This window comes from Cryptomeria japonica, chromosome 6 (assembly GCF_030272615.1).
Source record: "Cryptomeria japonica chromosome 6, Sugi_1.0, whole genome shotgun sequence".
In the NCBI taxonomy this organism is placed as follows: domain Eukaryota; kingdom Viridiplantae; phylum Streptophyta; class Pinopsida; order Cupressales; family Cupressaceae; genus Cryptomeria; species Cryptomeria japonica.
In genome coordinates, this window is record NC_081410.1 from 41,225,186 (window position 1) to 41,251,337 (window position 26,152).

The 26,152-nt window shown below is 35.3% G+C and overlaps 1 protein-coding gene across 1 annotated transcript in view; it reads right to left on the bottom strand.

Moving 5' to 3' along the window:
* Positions 1-18,358: 18,358 nt before the first annotated feature.
* Positions 18,359-26,152, bottom strand: part of LOC131072136 (probable ubiquitin-conjugating enzyme E2 37) — a 54,090-nt gene continuing 46,296 nt past the window's right edge. The window contains exons 4-6 of the mRNA XM_058008203.2: positions 19,895-19,993; positions 19,679-19,813; positions 18,359-19,414 (exon numbers count right to left, since the gene is read on the bottom strand). Coding sequence (XP_057864186.2) covers positions 18,551-19,414; positions 19,679-19,813; positions 19,895-19,993 — 1,098 coding nt within the window. The 3' untranslated portion in view covers positions 18,359-18,550. The remainder of the gene's footprint in view (positions 19,415-19,678; positions 19,814-19,894; positions 19,994-26,152) is intronic.

The following is a 26,152-nucleotide window of genomic DNA, read 5'->3' on the forward strand; positions in this document are numbered from 1 at the left end:
GTGGTAGAACACATAAAAAGTCCAGAAATCTCCAATTTTATTGATTCTTTTCACCATACAATGACCAAAAACCCCTCCACCAAGGTTTCTCAAGATTTTATAGACCCCAAAAAACCACCCTAACCATAAAAACTGAATTTCAAACTCCTCATGACCGTTCGAGGCATGAATACATCTTTCTTTGTGTGTAATTGACATTTTAAAAACTTTTAATGACAACTTTTGCATTTTGATACATAAGGCCTCCAAACTTTGAATAGATGCCTAAAATGACTTCAAAATGATTAAAAAATGAATACAATCCCAATTACATAAATAATAATTCCATGGAAGGCTTATTGCATCTTGGAGTCCTCATGACAGCATAAGTAGGCCTTTTTGACAATTTTTTGACTAATGACACCAAATGAATTTCAAACACACAAACATAACACAAATCCATTAGAAATTGTTTATGACACCTTATTAATGACCTTACTTCCTATCCAAAGCATGAAAGAATCAACTTTGACTCATTGACTCATAGAACCAATTAGGTGCTCCTACACAATACACCCTCCTATGAGGAAACTCTTGGCCCATGAGTAAAATCTAACTCCATGTTGTTGTTGCACCCCTAGGACACCTGCAAAAAAAGGATACATAGGAGAATAAAAATGCATATCAGACAATAAATGATTACAAATCATTTTCATGCTTGGTGCACACCAAGAGGTGCCATGAGGTGCTTGCACTTGCACCCATTCCACCACATCTTCAACTCTTTCTCTCTGAACCAAACCTTCTACACCTGCAATCTCAATTTCTTGATTGATTGTGTCCACTACAAAAGGACACATGACTGTCCCAATTGTTACTCCATCAAACAACTTGGTTGCCTCAGTGTTCTCAAGTCTTGGAATGGCTTCAATCTCCTCACTCCTAATAGGTTCCTTCCTACCAAACATCACCATCTTTTTTGTACCCTTAACCTTCTCATCTACTTGCAAACAAATCAGCTTGAATGTTTTTCCATCCTTTTTTATAAGATAGGTGCTTTCACAACCATCATATATTGCCTACCTATCAAATTGCCACTGTCTTCCCAAAATCACATTACAACAATCCATAGGTAAGACATCACACAAAATCCTATCCTTGTATTCACCAATCTGAAAGTCTACATAAGCTTGTTCATTCACTAAGAGATTTTGACTATCATTCACTAAATAAAATTGATAAGGTGATTCATGTGGTAGTCTATCTAAGTTCAAATTAGTCGCCACCTCACTAGACACCATATTATCCTATGAACCTCAATCAATGTCCATCTTACATACTTTACCTTTTCACTTACACGCAGTTCTGAACAAATTCCTCCTTCGTCTCATATTCCTTTCTTTAGGTGCCTACAAAACAAAATTCCTTACCATCAACAAAGTTACCCTTACATCAGGAGCAGCATATCCGATTGGAGAGTTAACTCTCATCTTCCTCTTCTTGCACATAGTGGATCATATTTTCGCTTCTTCTGTCACCACCACTAGTTGAGGATCCTTTCTTTTCAGGACACTTAAATTCTAGGTGCCCAATCTCCTAGCAATTGTAGCATCTACCAGTAAAGACATCTAGGTTTCTTCCTCCTCCAAATCTACCCCTTGATCCCCTAAATCCACCTCTTGTATCAGCACCTTGCTCCTTATCCTTACTTGATTCTGCTTGATCCTCATGATACTTTTTTCTTGTAGAGAAAGTTCCTTTTCCTCTTGAATTGTTTCCTTTCCTTTCGGTAGACTTCTCTTGTCTTCTCTTTATCTTCTCCTCTACTCTGATATCCAATTGAAAACATTCTTCCATAGTTTTTGGGTTAGCAACAACCAATTCATTCTGAATATTGAATCTAAGACCACCAAGGTACCTAGCCACCTTCTCAAATTCATCTTCATCTCTACCTGCCCATATGCTCAACGTATAAAACTCGTTAGTATATGTCTTCACATCTAAATCCCTTTGTTTTAAACTTTACAATCTCTTAAATAACTGAACTTCATAGTCTCTAGGAAGAAATTTACCTTTAAGTTTGGCAATCATCCTGTCCCAAGATATGATCTTGGCTTTGCCTTTCTTTCTTCTCTCCACTTGATCATAGTTCCATCATAGAAGTGCATGTCCCTTCAATTTGGTCTTTGCCACTATGACCTTTTGATCATCAGGTACATCTTCACTCTCAAAATAAGTGTTTATGGCTGCAATCTAATCAAGTAACTCTTCTTCATTCAGATTCCCACCATACATAGGTAGGTCAACTCTCACCTTGTATTGATCACCATTAACTGCCTTTAACAATTTGAGTGTCTACTACTCTTCAGGATCTATCTGCTCTTCCTCCTATACTTCTTGAAACTCCTCTTCACTTACATCTCTTGTATCAACATTCCTTATTTGATTAGACTCTAAGGCTTCGAGCCTTTCCATCACAGCATTGTAGGATTCTTGCAACCTTGCATTCTTCTCCTTCAACTCTCTAGTAGTACCCACACTCTTAGGAGGCATCTTGTCTTCAACCCCCTACTCACTCTTCTCTCAAATATAAACCATCTTCTTCAAGACCTACTTCCTTTCTCTGATACCAATATGATGCAAATCATCCAACAATCTTAACCAATCGGGGATATTTCTTATTCCCAACTCACCTAATCAAATAGGTGATTACTCTTCATAAAGTGATGGGAGCCTCACAAGGTTACAAGCCTCTCTAATGGCTCAATGCCCTAAATTCACTTCCATGGTCATCTACCCTCTTCCAAATATTGACACACATCATCCTAGGCACATTCATCTATCAAAATTCATCTTGAGATCTTTCAACCCTTGAATCCCACACCCTCACAAAATCTCACTCCCACAAGTCCTTCTCTAATTAGGACTCTTAGTTCCTTGTAGACACAACTCCCAATGAAAATTAGGACCTCACCAACCAAAGGGTAATCAAGGAAACACCAATTACTCTCTCACCCATAGTCAAAACACAAATTTTAACCCTCCCATCCACCCTAGAAGGCAACATAACCCCCTTGTTGTCTTAACACTGTTCACAGGGACAAAAGACACTAATAGGATAGTCATACTCCAATGATCCACTCCTTGTTTTTTTAACCATCCAAATACACTTGAGGAAGATGGATAACCTCCCTAATATCCCTCTAGCATTCAACCCCAATACCCAACCCATCAATCAATTTAACTTTGCAAAATATGTATAAACTCAATCCACTGTCATGTTATGACAGTCATACACAAGTTTGGGAAGAGTCAACAAAACCTTTGACACTTTGGCTTCATAAAGGGTGAATAATGTTTATCATAGACTTGTGAAACCCTCACACACCCCACTAACACTCAACAACCTTCAATGAACCTTCCCTTGCACCCTGTCCATTCAAATTCTCCAAAACCTACTGTCATGGCAGACTCAGACTCAGACACAGATTCCAGTCTTTATATCCATCCTCAACACATGCCAATTCATCATGGAGATCTGTAGATAGTATAAAATTAAAGAGAACACTAAAATACATGGTTTCACCCATTTTGGGGTTCTGTTAATGAAAGACAAAAGATTTTTACATTTTTATTGTTCACTATCAACCCTAGGTAGGGTTTTGAGTGGATTTTACAAAAATTGCTATAACTTGATCAAAAAAACATGAAATGGAATGAAAAAAAAAAGTAAAATGGAAGTATATTCACTCCCCTTCAATTCCCAATCAACTTAAAAGGCAAATTAATAAGTTTCAATGGTGATAAATGAGCATTTTCAGATTGTCACGTGGTAGAACTTTGAAAAAGTGCATAAATCTCCAATTTTATTGATTCTTTTCACCATATAATGACCAAAAACCCCTCCACCAAGGTTTGGAAAGATTTTATAGACCCAAAAAAAGAACCATGACCATAAAAACTGAATTTAAAACTCCTCATGACCGTTGGAGACATGAATACAACTTTCTTTGTGTGTAATTGACATTTTGATAACTTTTAATGATAACTTTTGCATTTTGATACAGAAGGCCTCAAAACTTTGCATAGATACCTAACATAACTTGAAAATTATTAAAACATGAATACCATCCTAATTTCATCAACAATAATTCCATGGAAGGCTTATTACATCTTGGAGTCCTCATGACAACATAAGTGGGACTTTTTGAAAAATTTTGGACTAGTGACACCAAATGACTTTCAAACATGCAAACCTAACTCAATCCATTAGAAATGGTTTATTACACCCTTGTTCATGACCTTACTAACTATAAAAATAATGAAATACTCAACTTGGCCTCATTGAGACAGATAACCAATTAGGTTCTCCTGCACCATTTACTTACCGGGACAATGTTCAAGATCTAAGGTGAATAGTCGATGGGGTGGATAAAGCCAACTTTTAAGAGCTTCTCTATCTCAGTCTTGACTAATAAGGCCACCTTAGGATTCATCTTTCAAATATTTGTTTCATCGGCTTAGCATCATGACTAAGAACAATGTTGTGCACTACAATTGAGTCATCAATATCAGGCATCTCTTCAGGAGACCAAGCAAAGATGTCAGGAAATTAATGTAAAAGATTGGAATATTCTTTTAATTTCTCAGGAGATAATCACTTCCCAACCTTGATATCTTTGTCATGGGTCTTATCACTCATGATGACATCAATAGTCTCCCCACTAAAGAGTGCACTATGGTCTTTTGGGTGAGATGTGGATATTTGTTCTCCATTGCGAGATAAAGGTGCCCCTTGCGCAACGGATTCCCCAAAATATGTCTGAGTATTCAGATTGTAAGGGAATCAACGTTTGTGATGATAAGAGGGAAACTCATCACATGCACCTATAAATTCCTTTAAGGATTCTTCCAAAGGAAAAAGGTCCAAGGGAATCTCATTAGATGACACATCACTATCAATGAGTTCTGGATGAACAAGCTTGAGAGGAAAGGGATCGGTCGAAATCATGTTAAAAATTAACCATGGTTTCGTCTTTCGACCCATATGACGATATCTCAGTCCAGTGTTGTGGTGACAAGGTTTGGCTTCTAAAGGAATTTTAATACCTTGTCCATTAGGTCCACAACCCTTTCCATCATAGCCAAGATGAGATATGAGCTTATAGCCAGAACCATAACTGTTTTGCATTTCTTTGAATGATGGTAGTTTTGTATAGAAAAGGTGATTAACATGATAAGAAACACCTGGCTTTATGGATGCATAATCATCTTAGGAAAACTCAGATGGACAGGATTTACTTTATACTCACCGACATGAGAGTCGATGAAGTCCAAAGAACCCCAATCATCACCTAAGCATGCATTCATATTTGACGGCGAGGGCGAATTAACTGGAGAGGACTAATCAGAAGTAGACTCCAACGTTTGCATTTCAGGAGGATCTGCCTTCAGGGATTTTTATTTCAAAGAATCCTACTCCTCATATGATCTTTCTCACAACATCTTGCATTTTAATCACTTTTTCCTTCTTTTGTTCCTCCTTTTTAGGAGACGAGACAGAGATAGAAGTTCTCACCAAATAGGACAAAGTGGGGACATAGTTTAGAAATGAAGGCACAATAGAGGCTTGACCAACTATTGCTATTTGACATAACTGCATAGCCTCAGGTTCAGCCTTAACTATGACAACTTGATTGTTAGCTACAAACTTCACAAATCCATGAAGTGTAGATGAAATGGCTCCCAAAGCATGAAGCCATGGTCTACCTAAAAGGAGATTATATGACAAAGGTCTTGGCATCACATGCACAAGGGTTGAGATAGTGAAAAGTCCAACCTTCAAGGACAGTATGACAGTCCCTACAGCGGTTTTACCACTGTTATCAAATCCTCAAATAAACAAGGAGGAGGTTGCCAAAGAATTTGAGTCCACCTTGATTTTTGGCAACAAGTCTAAACTACAAACATTTAATGCAAAACCCATATTAACAAATGTCCGTCTAATACCAATGCCATTTACATTAACAATAATCATCAAAGGATCTACTAAATTTCTTGCCACAGGAGATGGAAGCTCATGCGGATAGAAAGTAATATTCAACGAATCCAAACGAATATGATCCATCAACGCATTGACGTCTGTCAGTCTCGCAGAAGAGGGTAGCAAGATCTTTTGTGAGTCTTCCAGCAGCATGCCTTGGTATATCGGAGTGGTTTGAAGCAAATCGCCTAGTGAGATCTTAGCCGGAGTAACCTTAAGTTACTCAACGAGATCATAGTCACTAAGTCGCTTATCTATCGGCAAAGGTGCCTTAGGAAGGCTAGGTTAAGGAGGAGGTAAAGAAGTTTACGTTTTTTCAAGAACTTGTTTGTTCTTTCAAGTATTATATGTGTGAGCAATGGTATCATGAGACAATTGCTTGGATTGCATGAATCTAGCATGCAAGTCAGAATTTTCTCCTTTAAAAGGTTTCCCATTAATGGTTTTACCTTTCTTGGGAGAAGGACTTGCTGGAGTCACATTGATGTAAGGTCTCTTAGTCCTTTGTGGAGCCGCAGAAACAACAATAATATTCATGGACTCTTCACCTTTGAAAGAGGATGTCATAAAGATTGACTTTCCCTCTAAATCTCTTTTGGATAGAGGTGCTTCTAGGAAAGAATCTAAGACTTCATCCAACATATCAAATTCATCCTTAGAGAATGCCTTATCAAAGGCACCAAAATTTAAGAGGAAAAGATCCAACATTAGGCATTCACATTAGGTTCACCAAAAATTAGGGGAGGCGATTTGTCCCCTCCAAGATGATGAATCTTAGAGCAAAAACCAATCTATTGCTACCTATTCGAATAGGCGCTAAGATGAGCTAGGGGATAACAAAACTAAACCAAAGACTATATGGAAGTAAATAATAGATTTATGATGCCAAAACAGTGAAATACAAAAAACTAGTTTTATAGAACAGAAAAGAATTAAAAGAGGAATAAACCCTAAAACGAGGCGCTCTCGAATTCTAGACTTCAGTGTGAGGCACAAACACCAACGGGGTGCATTGTCATCTATATGACCTACGAACAGAAAATCCCATAAAAACTTTTGTGCACACTTCCCGACACGCGAGAATTGTTCGCCACCTATGCACATTGAGATGGGAAAAATGTTGGGGGTTGTATAGGGGCCTGCCTCAGTCAGACCCTTGCTTAGGTGTTTCCACCACCACGGACATCCAGATAGATAGATTGGAAAAATAAATAAATTGGTAACTTGGTAAATTGCAAAGATGCAAATAGAAACTATACTTCTCTTAAAGGAAGCAAACCCCTATTGCATACAATGTAAAATTGATAAATTTGAAAGATGAATGGACCTAGATAATAGATACAATCAAAATATGAAAGATATATTGCATGCGATGATAGAAGATAAAGAGAAAGCAAAGCATGTAGCCAAAACCCTCTTTGTTTGAGATATGAGTGCAACAAAGCCCTTGGTATGTGATTGCCGGTGAGATTTCCTATGCAATAGTTGCAGCTAGATATTGGTAGAAAATGTGTCCAAGAGAGTAGGGAGAAATAGTACAATATGAGAGCCAAGAACCCAAGATGGGAACTGTTAGGCCCAATATGGAAAGCTAATATATTGAGAGGGGAGGGGTGAATCAGTATTCCAACACTTTTCTTGAATAATAACTTTACTGTTATGCATAAATCGAATAGTGCAGTAACATAAAATAAAGCTAAAACAAATAGATAACAATCATACATGATTCACTCCATAACACATATTTTGGTTACGCAAAAACTTTTGGTTAGAGAGAAAAATTGTGGTGGGGATGGCACCCACAACTTCACTACTGCAATAATAAAGAGTGCTCAATTAGAGCTACATTTTAGCTATTTCTGATAGCTTACCCTGTTAGGAGTAACAAAATCTGTTAGATCTACCTTGCTAAAGGATTTTACAACATTTAATCTGAATGATGCACCTGGTTAGAGGCTTTACAATTTATGGACTTGATTAGAGTCTTTTACCCTATTAAAGGTTTCTCTTACAACTTCACAATATTACAATAAAATCATTACAAATATCTGCAACTTTACATCTGAGCTGTTATAGCAGATTCTATGTGCTCAGAATAGATTACCTTGCTTATAGCATACCTCGGTAACCCATATAATAACTCAGTAAACCCTTCTGTTTACTCTGTTCTTCGACTGTTCTCTGAAAACCTTCTCGGTGACCTTTGTGTCTTTGTAATAGTCTTCTTACACTCATGCACACACCTTTAACTCTTAACTCATGCTGTATAAATAGATCTCTTAAGACAGTGATCCAATTCATTGCTTCGATCTTACAAACACGATTCCTCGAATGAATAACTATACAAAATATTTCATTGGTTAGATTGATCTCAAAATCATACACAATCTTCTAGTACAATTTCCAATGTGATAACAGTTAGATGTGCCTCGATCTTGTAACACGTTTTCATATGCATGTCCAGGTTCAATGAATCTGGTAACACGTTTCACTCGGTGTATATCAACTCGGTGTGTCATCTTTGCTACTTGGTAGACATAAAAAGATACTCGGTAGATAGCTCGATGTGTGCTGCGTTCTATGACTGCTTTCTTCTGTAACCGACTAGACTGTGCATACCGACTTCTTTGTGTATACCGACTGCATGATTCAGTAGTGTTAACCGACTAGAGTATATAGTATGACTTTGAATATAAAAACTAATGGCAACTTGATAAGTAGTAACAAGAACCCCTCCAAATGATCTTGGAAGAGTTTTTTAACTTGAAGGAGGCACATAGAGCCATTACGGCAAAGCAGGAGCCAAAGGACACGCGTCGACCAATGTTCGAGTCTCTGCCAAATTCAATTTTTTGTATATTTATCGAGACGTTAGCGCAACGCGAGGACGTCCACGCGTCACTCTCTCGTCCAACCAAAGATAAACCCAAAGAGGGTTTTGAGGCATACAGAGGCATTTTGACTTTTAAGCCCCTGATGCCAAAATAGAAAAAATTTGATCATGGAGTTTATCATCAATGCACCAGGTGCCATGCACAAGTGTCATAAAGGCACTAGACGTAATTTAGGACACTACAGAAATCATTGGATTCATTGCAATTCTAGCATTTAGCCTTAGTTTTTTACCAAGAGACTTAGATCTCCCAAAAGACTTTGACTTGTCTTTCTTGTCCTTCTTGTTTCCTTTCTCTGTTGATCTTCGATGAGCGAAAAGGGCCTCCTTGGCCATCTCAGAAGATGTCCTTTGCATTTCTTTAGACAATAGAAAAGCAACCACATCTTTCATCTTGAAAGTGGTTGTTATGCTTCCAATAGCCCTTATCATGTGGCCCCAATAATCAAACAAAGAACACAATAGGAGCATGCATCTTTCTTGATCAACTTTTACACCAATAGAGTTTAGTTGGGCAACTAGCATGTCTAAAGAATTCATATGATCTGCAACGGATCATCCATTCTCAGTGAATACATTTTTTTCCTCAAGAAGATATTATTTATCAACCCTTGATAAATATCACCCATCTTTTCTCACAACTTAGTTCCAGTATTCTCCTCATTAACATTCAAAAGCACAAAGTTAGCCAAACAGATTCTTATCAGACCCTTAGCTTTCTAATCCATTACATCTCAAACATCTTCAATTGTAGTTTGAGGTTTTGAACCAGCTATCATAGCTCAAAGGTCTATGCAATGAGCATGTCCTCCATTTTGAGTTTCCACAACTAAAAATTGTCACCATTGAATTTATACATCTCTATCCTTCCAAATGTTCTTGCCATCTTAGATCTACAATGAGGTTAAGAAACTTTTCTTGCAAAAACTCCCATTAGAAAATATTTGCACAAAAAACCCCACAACCCACCAAGGATAACAAAGTTGGCCAAGATCTTATACCAATTGAAAGGAAAGCAGAGGAGCAAAAACAACCTTCCTAATGCAAAACCCCTAGGAGAGTGAACACAAATTTCTTTACAAACCCCTAAATAGTGTTATACAATAAAGAAAACACACAAAATAAATTTCCGATTTATAAAGAACACATAATGTATAGGAGATTTAATGTGGGAAAACACTTTCAGGAAAAAACCCACTGCACCAAAACACAAATCCTTTTGTATTACATTGAAAGCTAATACACACAAATGCAAAGTCGGTGCTCTTGTAAGTGTATTCAACTATGATATAGAATCTAGAATAATATCAATAGCATAACAACTTCTCTCAAAAATGCTTCATCTTCTTTCTCTTCTACAACACTTTGTATTTCTAGAATTTTCAATGCAAAAGGAAGCAACTTTTCAAAAGCATGCGCATTCAATGAATTTGTTGCACATAATTTATTAAAAACAAATATTATTTATTCCACAAATACAAAGTGTCCTAGAAAAACATGCTCAAGGATAAAACAAAGCAATTGCCACATGTTGCTCGAAGACAAACTTTGAGGAGCTCATTTGCAATGTTCTTCTTCAAAATTCCCTCTTTGTGACAAGTGTCACAATCTCCCTTTCTCCTCAATGCTTGTTGCTTGCACTTTGGACATTTATGATATAGCATAAAATTAATAAAATTGGCAATACAAGACCATTAAAAATAATTAAATTAAATCAACTTGAAACTCCTAAGATTGAAGCACCTTAATCCCAACAGGTATAATATTGTTTATAGATTTTGATGTAATGATCCTGATGGAATACAATATAGTTTATAGATTTTGATATAATAGTAACTTATATAAATTGTATGAAGTCAAAATTATTCATATATAATAATAAATTTTGTCACATTGTAATAAATATTACAATAAAATTGTCAAATCATGTTAAATATTGAAATAGAAATTGTCAAAATCATAATAAATATTGAATTGAAATTGTCAAATCATGATTAATATCTATACAAAAATTATCAATTCATAATAATATTAAACTAAAATTGTCAAATCATTATACATATTGAAATAAAAGTTTATAATTATTATTGAATGACATCACAAAACCCCATGTTAGATATAATAAATATTAAAATAAAGATTATCAAAATCATAATAGGGGAAACATATTAGTAGCCACAGATGTTATAGCTAATTTTGTGTACCCACAGATCTTAAACAGGGTTTTTTTTTTTGTCTCTATATGTGACTTAAAATTGCTAAGACTTACACAAATAGGTCACTAGTCCTACACAAATGTCCCAATAGTGGTGCATAAACGAGTCAATTGTAGTCCAAAATCGTAAAAAGTGGGCAGCTATTAATACATGTGAAATTTATTAATGAACTTTTAGTTATCATTTTTTTGATTAATTGAAAAGACCACAACTTAAATAAAATTATCACCTCGGAATGTATATTAAAATAGAAATTTTAAATCAAAATAAACATTAAAAATTATGAGACCACCAGAAATAAATAAAAAATCTTATAAAATCGGGGTCAAATTTTTTTCCGCATTTGTGCCAACAGCATGGCCGGCAACCTGTTTTATTCTAATAATCTTTTACCAACTATTAATATAGCTTTCCTACGATCTGCTGCTCCTCTATATTCTTTAACAGAGAGCTAACATTTCACGCTTCATCTCTTCACCCATTGAAGCTTTCATTAAGATGGAGAAGATTACTGGTATCATAAGTCTTGTAAATTTGTTTTCAAGCTTATATGGATGATTTATTTGATTCACAGAATGCTTGGATTGGGAGTTACAGATGGGTCATACTTGGAAAGCTTTGCCCAACTCATAAACAAATGACTCATCTGTATCTCCCATTCCAAGCATTATGGGAATAAAGAAGCCGTGAAGAATTATGTTCCTGCTCATAAATTATGTGAAGGAAGGAAGGGCTTCTTTCTGTAATTTCTTAGGCTTTCCTCTGCAAAAGATCAACGTTTGCTGTTACTTTCTTTACAAAGAGGATGCCTCTTTCTTTGTGAATAATGTGGATATGTTATGTTAGTTAACATTTAAAAGGAATGGATGTTTTTTTCTTAATTGAAGTATTTATGTGGGGGGAAAAGTACAAGAAGTCATCTATGTTTCAATGACTGTTCATATCTTGTTTTTAATGATCGTTCAATTTGTAGACTTAAATTGGAGGAGTTATGCAACTTTATTGGTAATTTTTGAGATAGTTGTGATGCATGGTTATTGGGGCATCTTTAAGTAGGTATTGGGTGAGAATTTTAAATGACTGTTTTTTTACCTTTTCCCATTGCATTTGTCTTTACTACCTAGAAGCTATAACAATAGCTATAAGCATTTAAGTCACATACGAAGACAACCAAAAAAATCATTGAAAATCCGATGTACCGTTTAGGATCTGTGGGTGTGCAAAGTTAGCTATAACGGCTACTAGTGCTCTTCTCCTATATCTTTTGTATGAGTTTTTTCTCTTTTAAAATGGATGAAGATTATTTAATTGGTTGCTTTCAATATTACATTTTTCTTTGTATTGAAGAGTCTATGTGGGTGGGGAGAAATATCCTCTATATAATAGTTAAACTCGCACTTTATTTGTATTTTTTGTGTCATTTTGGTAGCAGGGTCATCTTAACCATAGGATTTATCCAATCTAACATAGGCTCCAAAGCCAAGCTGAGAGTTATTGAGAACCCAAGATATTCTTCCTTTGGTCTTGTGCAAATGTGGAAAATTGTTCTTCAGATTTAACTTCCATCTTTAAACTTAATTTAGGGAACTTCCACCTCCAAAACCCTATCAAAATAGATCTAGCATGTTTTTTAATTAAATATTTTGAACTCGCTATTTTTCTCTATTCTTTAGTTTTCAAAATAATCAACAACCTTTTGACATATCTAGATACATGTGTCTTAGAGTGAATTCCTCAATTTTTTTAGAACCCCATATCATATATATCCATCATAATTTTCACTTCATTTTTTTTTTGTGATTGTGTTGACGTAGATCAACATATTCCCTTCATGTCCACTTTTGGGATTCCTTCTATTTACACAAATTGATACCTTTATAAAAGAGCTTTAAATTTTTCTTCATTAATGGTGTAATACTTTACTTTCTTCGAGAAACCTACAATATGAAGATTCAAGTCTCATATTTGCATACTACATCTAAGGCCTCAAGATTATCTCTAGAGGTCATATCAAGTTTCGAGTTTCAATCTTCCCTTAAGATGACTAACCATTTTTCCATCTTCTTTTTCTCTGATGAGCCCAAATAACTTGAGAGGTTTGTAATTCTTGGCATCAATAAGTTCTTCATTTTTCTATTGTCCTAGCTTATAAAACTTGGCTTCCTCACCTCTTTGAATTTCACATTTAGCAATTCACATAATCTAAATAATCTTTCTATGAAGCATTCTACATGGGTATGAAATTTGGTACTGGTTAGAAAGAAAAATGAAGAAATTAGACTTTGTGTAGATTTCCAAGATTTGGACAAGGGCTCATTAAATGGCCATTTCCCCTTCCACGATTGAAAAGAAAATTAAAGATAGTAGTTGTATAATAACACTTTTCTTTATTAGATGTGGTTTTTTGGCTATAACTAAATTTTGGTGAAAAAAGAGAATCAACATAAAACAAAATTCAGCACTAAATGAGGAACATGTGCATATGCCAAGATGCCCTTTAGATGTCAAATGTGGGTATAACATTTCAAAGGCCCATTGACATTAATTTCAATGAACTCATAAATAATATCATCTTAATATACTTGTATGATATTATTGTATTCTCAAATAAGAAATAGGATTAATTTGAGCATTTTGATCAGGTTCTCCATAAGTTTCAATAATTTGGCAAATCTACCAACCTTAGATCATTGCAATAGTTAGGTGCTCCTTGTTCCAAAAAAATAAATATAACACAAAATTGTATTCTTCTATTTCTTATCGGGATACTACATTACAATTGCATTCACCTCCTTTTATAGAGTTTGGAGTGAAGATAGATAACTTAAAAATAAACCAATCTAAATTGTTACACTAAAACCCCCTCTTAAGACTTACTAAACTAAAACAAACCAACATAATATAAAGCATATCAAACCAAACTAATATAAAGCATATCAAACTTTAATTAAAGCATACCAAACTAATCATTTAAACATGCCAATAAACCAAAAAGTAAAAATTTGCTACCGAGGCAATAGATTCATCTATCCTAGTACATCTAGGTATTGACATAGAATGCAATAGGGCAGTTACATATAGAACATTATATTTGAAAAAGGCATAGGGATCAAATATTTTGTTAACGAAATGCCCCTGCATGACATTGACACTTACATAAAACCATACAACTCATTTACCATGCATTAGATCTAAACTTACGCTTTCCAGTGTGAGACTTACTACACTAAAACAAACCAAACTAATATAGAGCATATCAAACTTTAATTACACCCTTAACCATTAATTTTTCATTCTTCAAAAGCTTTACTTTGAAAATAGACCATACACCAAGTAGAACTCCAGCAAATTGCCTCAAAACCTCATAAAAGTGTTACTCACGAGTTTGATTCCCAAGATCCCAAATTACCACCTCCCCGAATCCCCAAATCATTGATCTCCCAAACCATCAGATTACAATCCATGTTGAGCTACACTCATTGACCTCTATCAAGTTGTCTCGTGACCTTCATAAGAGTATGGCTCCCAAGATCCATAGAGTCTCGAGCTAACTAAGCAACCATCCATTTTGAGCTATGTTTACACTAGCTTCCTACTTGTCTCCAAAGAACTACGCTTCTTTAACATACATTTAAAAAAAAAATCTTCACCACTGCAAGCATCCAAAGGATCTTCAACACTGGCTACATCAGCTCCTTTGAGCTTTCCTTTGAGAACACCATTCACTCTAAGTCTACAGTTCCAGCTTTTGTGGCCCATTTTCTTGCAATACTAGCATTTTAGACACATTTTGTCCTAATGTTGCCTTAATGTGAGGATCATCTTTTGTATCTCCTACTGTAGTTCTCTTTTCCTCAACTTGGAGACTTGAAATCGTGCGTTCCAGACTTTTAGAAGAAAGTTGACTAAGAGTAAAGATGACATTATTGAATATCAAAGATAAATTGTTTATTAAAATGGCTTTAGAATTTTTCATCATCCACTACAGTATTGATTTATGCTAGTTGTCAAAGAAGAGACCTCAAATTGCTCACATGGTTTTAGTCGCCTTGAAATTGAGAAGTAGAAGTCTTAAACAAAATTTAGTTTTAACTATTGCTGCCCCAAATAATATATTCAAATTCTCCCAAATTTTCTTAGATGGTTTTGGCAAATCTAAATGATGTATCTCAAATCAAAGAGGGCAAGACCAATACTAGCTTTGGTTTAACCATTTATGCTTTGTCATTCCAATAATATAGTAGCATTTGTTGGAAGCTTCTCATTTCCATTTACTACTCCCCACAGGTTTGTGTGCATCAATTGCATTTGGACTTTTACTTTCCACACACGGAAGTTGAAATCGAAATATTTAACCATTGGAATTTCCATTTTTCCAAGTTATACAAACTACAAATATCCTTCAAGCAAGCTGCCTTCAGAAGTGTGCGCTATTTGAATACCAATACAAGCCCTAGCTAATGAAAAAAATTTACAAACCCTAACAACCAATCTAAAAAGCTTAGATTGGAAATCTGAGTTGCAAAATAATACAACAAAAATCTTATTTCTTTTAGAACAAAAATCACTAAAACCCTTTAGCCGATTGCTCAAAGAAAAACTTTGGCCATTGTTCTCTTTTGTGCCCTTGTTGCAGGCTAAAAGGAACAATGAAAAAGAAATGTTCAACTCAAAAAACCCTAGTTGGAGCCATCACTGCTCAAACCATGGTTTTTTTTATACAAAATATTGTGAAACTTGATAGAAATAAGCTAAGTCGCAATTTTTCATGGAAAATGGTGCAATTTCAACTACACACAATTTTCTAATATAATCTCACATAATTTGCAAACAATAAATCTGATACAACTGCAACTCCAAACTGGCATGCCTTCCTTGACTGTGTGACCTTCCAAAACAAAAAATGCATGTTTTTAGCAAAAAAAGAACACATTTTCTAGAAGGAAAAATCCAGCACAATTTTGATCAAAACGTCACACAATTTCTACAAGATGCAATCATGTGATTACTCTTTAGGTGCCCTGCTCCAAAAATCAAACAGAACACAAAATTGTATTCCTGTATTAGATATTAAGATACTAAATTATAAATACGTATAAAATTTGGAGTGAAGATAGATAACCTAAAACAACCTAGTATTAAAAATAAATTAATATAAATATTAAAAATATTAGAAATGTGATTCTGTAATACTCATGTTGACGAATTACACAACCAGTCTACTCTTTTGCTGACCCCTGTTGCAGACAGAGAACAGTTGATATTCAATTGCTGGTGAAAAGAGCCATCTCCAATGCACAGTTACCTTCATAGGCCTTGTTTATACTGTTTGGAACCTTCTTCAATTTAGTAGGGATAAAAACAAATCTAATTTGCTTTAACATTCCTCCAATCAAAAGTTCCTTTTGATATCAGACATTCAAACAGAGAGGAAAAAAAAATAAAACTTTTGTTTTGATGCAGATGGCCTTTGGATCTTAGGGTGCTCCAGCATCAACTAAAGTCTAATTCATCGCTTATATACACATGAGCGTGTGTTTTAATGCTTGGATTGAAATATAGGCTGCAAGTCAATATTTTTGAACTTTTTTTGAACTTGCAATGTTACGGAAATGAGGTTTTTATTCTTTTGAATATTTGGTGTGCCTAGAATAAAGTTTATTTTAGATGCATGGTAGTTTTTTATTTTTGGAAAATTTTATTTTAGATTTGCTTGATATTGGAATTTGAAATCTATTTGATATTGTAATTTGTTAAATAATTTTTAATAGAGTTTGATTTAATTTAATCATAAAATATATTTCAATGATATAGATTTTTTTTGGCAATCAAAAGAAGATTAAGAAGTCTTATGAACATTCAAGTACAAAGAATTAATTCTATTTATTGCATAAGCATTATTAAGAATTAAATTTTATAGTCCAGTTATGTATAATATTATTTATTCAAAATTGCTAAAAATGGTTAAATGTTATAACAATTTTGAATAAATAATGTGTGCACTTGACAATAAATTTTAGTTTTTATTACGTATATAGAATAATTAGAATTAATTCTCACTAATTGAATGCTCATAGGACTTATTAATCTTTTTTTGGTTGCCAAAAAATATATATCTATTTCATTTAAATATTTTTTGATACAATTAAAAAATATATTTTTTAAAAATCACATCAAAATATAAATATCAATTGTTGTGATTAGTCTGTAGGATATTTCAAAAAAAAATTATATCAAGTGTTGTGATTAACATCAAGTGAATCTATAAGAAAAATTCCCAATTGAAGAATATGTGATACAACTAAAACAAGCTCTATTCTAGGCACACCAAATGGCTTTGATATTCCATAATATTTGAATATGAAAGAATAATACCCTCATTTTGACACCATTGCAACTTCAAAAATCAGACTTATAGCCTATATTTCAATCCAAACATTAAAACACACTGATATAGATTAAAAAACAAAGAATGAGACTACGATTTAACTCAAAGAATGAGAGTATAATTTTTGGAGTTGCAATTTAACTGATATGACTTTAATTAAGATAAAAACTAAATTTGCATAATATTCAACTATTATATGTTAACTAAAAAAACTAAAAAAACTTTCAAATTTATAGGCTACATTTTTATAAACAACTTTTACATTGACATTTTTGTGGGAATGCTCTCGTTGCGATTATTTGTTCTTAGGTTCATGTTTGATCTGATAGTAAGTTGATAATAAAATACCAACATTTTTTTGGATGCTCTCATTGCAATCATTTTTTATTATGTCCATGTTTGATCTAACAGTAACTTAGATAAGAAAATATCAACATACAAATGATTCAAAGCATTCAATATTTTTGGTCATGCTTACAAAACATATATTGTGTTTATTAGGTGTTCAAATCTTGGTTTCATTAGGTATCAATGTCTTCAAATGTCACAAAGTAACCAGAAGACTTCTTTCCACAGGTAAAACATTTTAGACGTCAATTATCATGAGGTTAACATGTCAACAAACTAGTCATTTAGAAACTTTATTGAAGGAAAACATGGAGTCTCTTCACAATTCTAGAATTAAAACCTTTAGTTGTGAGATATGGTGGTTATTTCAATTTGCTTTCGATGCTATAACACATTTGAGCATGAATTCTTCCAAATCCAGCATGTTTTGTAACAAAGCACAAGAGAACGATTTGATATATATATGACATTTAATCATTTAAACATGCCAATAAACCAAACAGTAAAAATTTGCTACCAAGGCAATACATTCATCTATCCTAGTACATCTAGGTATTGACATAGAATGCAATAGGGCAATTACATATAGAACATTATATTTGAAAAAGGCAGAGGGATCAAATATGTTGTTAACAAAATTCCCCTGCATGACATTGACACTTACATAAAACCATGCAACTCATTTACCGTGCATTAGATCTAAACTTACGCTTTCCAGTCAATGTCCTCTGTGACAATGAAAGCCTAGATCTGACTTGAACAGGCTTTTCATCACTCTCACTATCTGAGATGACAACAGTTTCCACCTGTGTCATCTCCTCTGTAATTTTCTTATGAACACCTTCCGGTCGAAGTAATCCTGATACAGGAAGGTTATGGTTGATTGGCCTTGTAGGCTGAAGCTCATGCAATTTGCTGCATTGTGGATCGTTATCACTTGCGAAAGGCAGAATTCTCTGGTTAGAATTTCCTGATAGACCATTATGTAAAGGTCTGAGTTTTGTGTTCTCTCTCGTTTTTATTTCAGTCTCACATTCCAATGGTTTAGATACTGACAACTTACAATGAGGTTTCTCAGCATTCCAATTTCTTAAATGGAAATTTTCCTTGCCCAATATAACCCCTTTTTGCACATTTTTTCCTGGTTCCGTAGATAAATTTTCTAGCAAACTAGACGAATCACCAATTTGAACTTTTTGGAGCAATTCATCCTTGTTGTCATTAGTTTCAACAGATGGATGAGTAGGTAATTTCTGCTGAAGATTCTTACCATCACACTGAGCAGGTCTGAAGCTTGCATTCTCCTTGTACATTTTTGCACCAACATCTGTCACCGTCTCCGCAGAAGCAGTGCTTATTGTTGGCTGTAACATTGGTTCTTTTGCCAATGAAAGTCTCTTGCTGAGAGACTTTGTTGATTTTACGGGACACCCAGGACCCCTATCTTTTGGCTTCCCTTTAATGTTACTTTGATTTGGAGATCCACTTACAGATTCCACAGCAGCTTCTTCAAATTGTTTAGGATTGTCGATCCTTTCATTTGATCCCTGCCCAGACCATATGAAAAGGGTAAGATAAGAAAACTAAATTGCTTTGACAATCAAACCAAAATTCCATTAATAGTTTATTGGTCCCACTATTACTCTAAATCATAGAGTAGTACGGTAACCTAAAGCAAAGGCAAAGAAAGAAGAAATGTGTTGAGTCAGAATCTTAGGGGAATATGAAGGAAGAACTTGCAGTGAAGTTTATCCATATTGATATTAATCCAGTAGCTGCCTTGTGAGTTACAACCTTGTTCAAGCTCATACCAGTGGTGAACTGCCTGGACTTGAAATGTTTGTTGGCAAAGTTGTGATCTGACACTCCATTTGCACTGCATACTTTTGGGTCCATGATCTTGCTTTTTGATCAAAGGTAGACCTATTGTGCTTGTATTCTGCACTCTGTTGTCAGCACCATGGATGAGAATTCAAAAGTAAAAAAACTTACAACGTTTTGAGTATGGAAAGAATAAGGAATCTCACAATATCACACATAAGGCCATCATCGGGGTTTGGCTCAGAAAGCAACAAACCAATGCTTGCCAACACTGTTGCAATGTTCAAGGATGGCCTCCATGCTCCCTGCAAGCAATTAATAATATTAAAGCACTCTGTAATGCTCTCATTCAAAAAAAAAAGGTCCAAAAAGTTCAAAATGTGATATTACTAATTAAGAACATCAAGGTAAAAAACCTTATAAATAATCGATGTTAGAAAGTATGATTAATGATTATCAATTAAACATCCTCATTTATCTCATAATAATGCAAATATAAAAGAGAAATTGAAATATTAATAAATATACTGTATTGTTTCTTCAAGTTTTATTTATCTCATTTATCTTGGTATCATTTATTTATACATGTCACTTGACCCACTTGATCATGAGGAAAAAATGCCAACACAACCAAGATTGACTTTTAAGGGCCACATAGGCCAACAGATAATGACAAATAATCATTCTCCTCCAATGAAGAAATAAACAAATTACAAAGCCAGTATTGAAACCGGAAGAACATGAAAAATATTTCACCATCACCATGCAGAATCCTGAAGCCTGTAAAAAATTTCAACTGTTCAACACTGTTTATCCACATCCAAAAGTTAGGCAACTATCAAGCATGGTCAAATTTTTCACATCAAAATACAACCTTCTGTTTTTTAAGGGAGAATGATGCTTTTATCTTCCATTATCTCTACACCCTTCTTATAAAATATGCGTATTTTCTTGTCCTGGAAACTCACTCTATTCCCCTACAAACATTAAGGTGGAATGTTTAAGATAACAAGTGACGCATCTGCTACTCAGTGGTATTGTAAGAAGTTATATGTAGACAAAGCACCTCATTATCACCCATATCCCAAATTATAACTCAACATATAGGGACTTGAATCATAGTATGAGATGCTGAGAGAAGTATCAATCACATGCCATCCTTGAACGTTATTTACTCTATATTGGCAAATTTTCCAACCAACAAGCACCCTAGCATTCCAACTAGAGATATCTATACAGCCTATCATTTATGGCAAGAAAAATATTTTCGGCTGCTATGCAGCTATTGCCACCAGCTACCAGATATAAATTATAGAGAAAAGGTGGTTGGAATGATGAGAAACGGATGCATTTCTTTTTAGCTTTTCCTAAGATGTTAAGTGGAAGCCTATGCTAGATTATTATAAATCCACATATAGATGAAGCCAAATAAGTCAATTCAATTGTAAACATAATTCCAAAAAGAGGAAGGTATATGCTTGAACAGCCAAGGTAAGATTTTAATTTACACTTTAATTTATTTTAAAAACCTTCAAAATGCTTCTGCAACAACATAAGACTTTTCCACTTTTTCTTTCTTTAGAGAGGGTTGCCTCAGTTCTGACAAGGCATCGCCACAGTTGTGCTAACACCAATTTGCTCCTGCACTTTATCAGTATCTCTGTCGGTTGCTACCGTATTTCAAATAATCCTCAAATTCCTGTTTTCCCCTTCTTCACTAAAATGAGGTTATCAATAAAGCTATCAAAGAGAGCATATACAAACAATATATACAGGTCACTTGGACCCTTCTTCTACAACCTCAGGGCCCCAAGCTGTTCTCCTATGCTGAGCATTTCCAATAGACTGAGGATAGTGTCATTTTTTGGCCTAATGATAGCAAGCATAATTGGACACATTGCTCGAAGATTACACTTGGCCAGCTAAGGATGTATTCCCACCAGTTATGATCACTATATTTGGCATAGCTAGGGTATCTAATGTCTTTGTTGAAATGTTCCCTTCAATTGGATGAGATCAAAGAGGACTTTACGTCCACATGGTCTGTATACCATGAGATCCAACAAAAGTTCCACAATTTGTATAAAGATACAGTTTCTCTGTACCCACCTCAGACTAGCCTAGCCATAGGTGTTTGTCTCTTTTCCTTCTAAAAGTTGAATTTCAGTCCTAGGTCCTTCAAATAGATCCCTAGAGCCACCTAACCGATTGCCAACTTCTCTAAACTTGTCATATTTGGAGACACTAACCGCTCATTGGCTGTTGTCAATTTGATATAAAGGGCACAAGCCAAAGAAACATCACTTAGTTTTGCATACCACTACTAGGCACCTTAAAGGTTAACCCATCCTCTTACATTGCAAGCATCATTGATTTAGCTTGTTTCAACAACAAGGGTCTTCAAGCCCCTTCACTGTAAACTTTTGGCTCATGAGAGCAAACAGCCATTTCTATTTTTTCTGCACAATGCATTTGTTGGCTTTGCGTATTAAGAGAGATTCCAGTGGAGGCGTATCCTACTACTTCAATTGGTCACTCTAGCTAATATTATCAATCTCAACTCTTTTGTTTGCATTTCCATGGTCGTTGATGTAGCATTGTTGGCTATTCTAACTTGAGCCTTGCTTCATAATTGTGACAACTTTGGTTTCCACTTGTGATCTCCCTCTTGGATTTCATTGCCTTCATGTTTTAATGAGAAGCCCTTCCCTTGCACCTTTTAGTGTTTGAAAGAGTGCATCTTTTGTATGTATTGCAGCCTTTTGATGTTTTGATGGTCGGCTAGACGTGTCACATCTTCTTTGCAATGGGTGAAACTTGTTATCACCTTAACTTCGTCCAGCAAAACTTGACCAAATTGAACATGAAGTTGTTGGTATTGATTATGCCATGTTTCGCATTGTACCCATGTAGAAGAAGCTTGCAGTATTTTGTAATTAATGTTGTCCATTTGTATCCTTAGGGCATGTGAAGTTGATGGCAAACACAGGCAAAACAAGTATAATCTTTTGATATTGGTTATGGCAGTTTGCATCTTCCTGATTTTTATTTCAAAATTGATAGGGGTGGTGGCACACTTCTTCCTGATCTCATCTCCATGTTTCTTTTCAATTCCTACTAGCAATTTTTTCTTTGTTCCTTCCTATTGATTCTGTATTTACAATTTGCTGCAACAACTCATTATTAAACTGTTTCAATTGTTGCCCCAATGGGGCTTAAGTATCTCTAACAATTTGTGGTGATGTTGCTTACTGAGAATTCAAAATATTATTTTGCAACAATTCTACCAAGAGTGAACAATTTAACTCACCAAATAGGTGCAGTGCAATCAAGGCATAAAGGGAACAAAATGGCGGGGGTACAAGGACAAGCAGAAATTAAAGAGAACACCAAATCAAATTTGTTCCAAGCAAAGATGACGGCATGGAAGATAAACAAGGCAAAAAAAAAATTACAATCCAACAACAACAGCACTATTGTGGTCCTTTGAGTTATATGTGGAGGAACTCATGGATGTAAAAAAGAGGCTTTAGACACTAGAAGCGAAGAATTGGGAAAAGGAGAACAAAGTGTATGAAGCAATAGAATACACAAGCAAAATAGAGAGAGAAAGCAAAAGTCTTAAAGAGCAAATCTCAAACATGCAGATCAAAATGGAAGGACAGCAAGAGTTGGACACCATAAAACAAGAACTAGAACAATGGAAATTACATAAGGATAAGAGATCGGAATCGATAGGAGGAGAGGAGACTACCCAAGTGAAGGAAATTCAATTGGCCTTAGCTGACTTGGAAACTAAAGAGGCTAAATTAAGGGAGCAGCTAGAAGAGGCCAAATCTTGGTCTCAAGTTGTTAGCGGACAACAAACAAACAAAAGGGAATTATTGAGCAGCAAATCAAAATACAAATGAACAAGACAGGCGCGGCAAGGCAGCAAACATCATTATCAAAAGGTTGAAAGACTTTGGAGTAAAAGAGAGAACCAACATGCTAATAAGAGGCTTTCTTCATGATAAGTTGGAGTGGCCAGGGTGTATTCAACAAGCAAATAGGATAGGAAAGGAGATAAATGGAGGAAGAGATAGGCATATAAGAGTTACCCTGAGAAGTATAGAGGATAAGAATATGATCCTTAAAAATAGAAGACTACTTAGAGGTTCACATTTCTATCTGGATGAGGATTTGACTTTTGCACAGCAGGATGAACAAAGAAAGGAGTGGGATAAAATAAAGACAGCAAGACATGAGGGAAAGTGGGCATGGTTGCAGAATGGGAAGGTTTCCCAAATAAGAAATAGGAAATAGGGGCCCCAAACGACTGCTTAAGTGTAGTGAGTTGGAACTGTAGAGGTTATCCATGGAGAAGAGGTCCTGGGGTGGGGCCCATAGCTGAGGGGAAAGATATTATCATTTTTGTTGAAACACATGAACATGACGGCTGCAAGGTCCCGGATTTCAAAGGTTACACGAAATTTTTGATGTGGAATAAAAGGAACGAGACAGGTAAAGGACATGACGGAATCACAGTGCTTATAAATGAGAAGTGGTATGGAATCATTTAAGTTGAAAAAGAGGACCCAAACAAACAATACATTGGGCTGCAAATAACAGTGAATGAGATAATTTTCAGGTTGGCTGCTTGTTACTTCGCTCCTAAGAACTCCAAGTTTTACAAAAGACGGAATTTAGACAATGAAGACCCATATGCATCTTTAAAAAAGGATATCTCCTTATTTAGCACCTTAGGAGACATAATGCTAATTGGGGAATTCAATGCAAGGACAGCCAATAACCAATCTTTACATTTGACCGGCGGTGAGAAAGGAGAAAATAATCCTCTTTGGTTGGAAGAAGGGAGGGATCAATTTTGGGAAAGAGCCTCAATGGATAATAATGAGGATGTCTTGCATTTTGGGGCAAAATTGTTGGGGATGTGCAATTTGTTTGGTATGGTTGTTTGCAATGGAATGAGGAGCTGACCTACTTCAGGGGATATCACTTGCAAAACCTATAATGGTCAAAGTGTGGTAAATTACGTTATTTGCTCTCAAAACCTTACATCTAGAGTGCTAGAGTTTGACATTGAAGAATGCCCCATAGAAATGAAATCCGATCATATGCATCTTTTTTGTTAAGTTAGACTTTGCACCAAGCAGCCCACAAAATGAACAACTTCTTCACATGCAAAAGAAAACAGCTAAAATCCTCATAAATCAAGAAAACAAGGACATCTTTAGTGTTGTTATTACGCAGCAATTTCATGAAATAAATAATATTGTGGCTGATGAAATGGTCATTAAGGAGAGGAACTATGCCCACAGCAGTTTACTGATCCCCATAATCCACAAGGCTTTGAGAGCATGTAAAAGGACTTGCAATAAGAAGAGGACCACAAATACTTTTCCAACAAACCCATGGTATGATGAAGAATGTAAGGCAGCCAAAGGATCTTTAACGGGGAAAGAACTGAGTAAAGAAAACAAGAAGTATGTTAAATTGATTCAAGCAAAAAAAGAAGAATATATAATCGCAAGGAGTAAAGAGTTAATCTATCTTGGTAAACACAATCCCAAAGATTTTTGGAAGGAGCTACAGCAAAGGAGAAAGCAAACTGAGAACAATATCACAGATGCTTAGTGGCTGGAATATGCTAAGCTTCTTTACGAGCGGTTACATGAGAAGAAGAACCCCCCCCCCCAATAGTGAACACTTTGGTGGAGCTATTCACGGTAGATGATATCAAACAGGGAATAAAGAATTTAGCAAGTGGGAAGGCAAGTGATATTGATGGGCTTCAAGTTGAATTTTTAAAGTGGAGAGTTGAACTTCTTGCTCCTCGCATAAGGGGAATCTTCAATAGTGTCATTCGAGATGGTTTTCTGACGGATTGGACAACTAGTGTGGTTATTCCCCTTTTTAAAAGTGGGGATATCACTACCATGGTTAACCCCCTTCTAGGCAAACTTTTTGGGAGCATGGTAGAGCGTAGAATCAGCAGTTGGGCAAAAAATGAAGGAAAAAGAGCCAAAGGCCAAGCTGGTTTCAAATCTAAGCACTCCACCATTGATCATTGCATCACTCTTCGACATTTGATAGAGAAAATATGGAACAATCAAGGAGAAGAAGCATATTGTTGTTTTGTGGACTTTAAGAAAGCCTTTGACACGGTGCCTAGAGACAAGCTATGGAATAGAATGGAAGAATTCGGTGTTCCTGACATGTATAGAACTATAGTGCATAGACTTTATGAGAAAGAGCTAAAATCAGAAATAGTGAAGGAATGTCCGAGTGTTTTGGTAGCAATATTGGCATTAAACAGGGATGCCCTCTATCCCCCACTTTATTCAGTTTATACATTGATAAACTAGAAGCATGGTTAAACAAAACGGAGGGAGAAGGCATCCAACTTGCGAGCTATGTGGTGAAATTACTTCTATATGCCAATGATCTTATACTAATTTCTA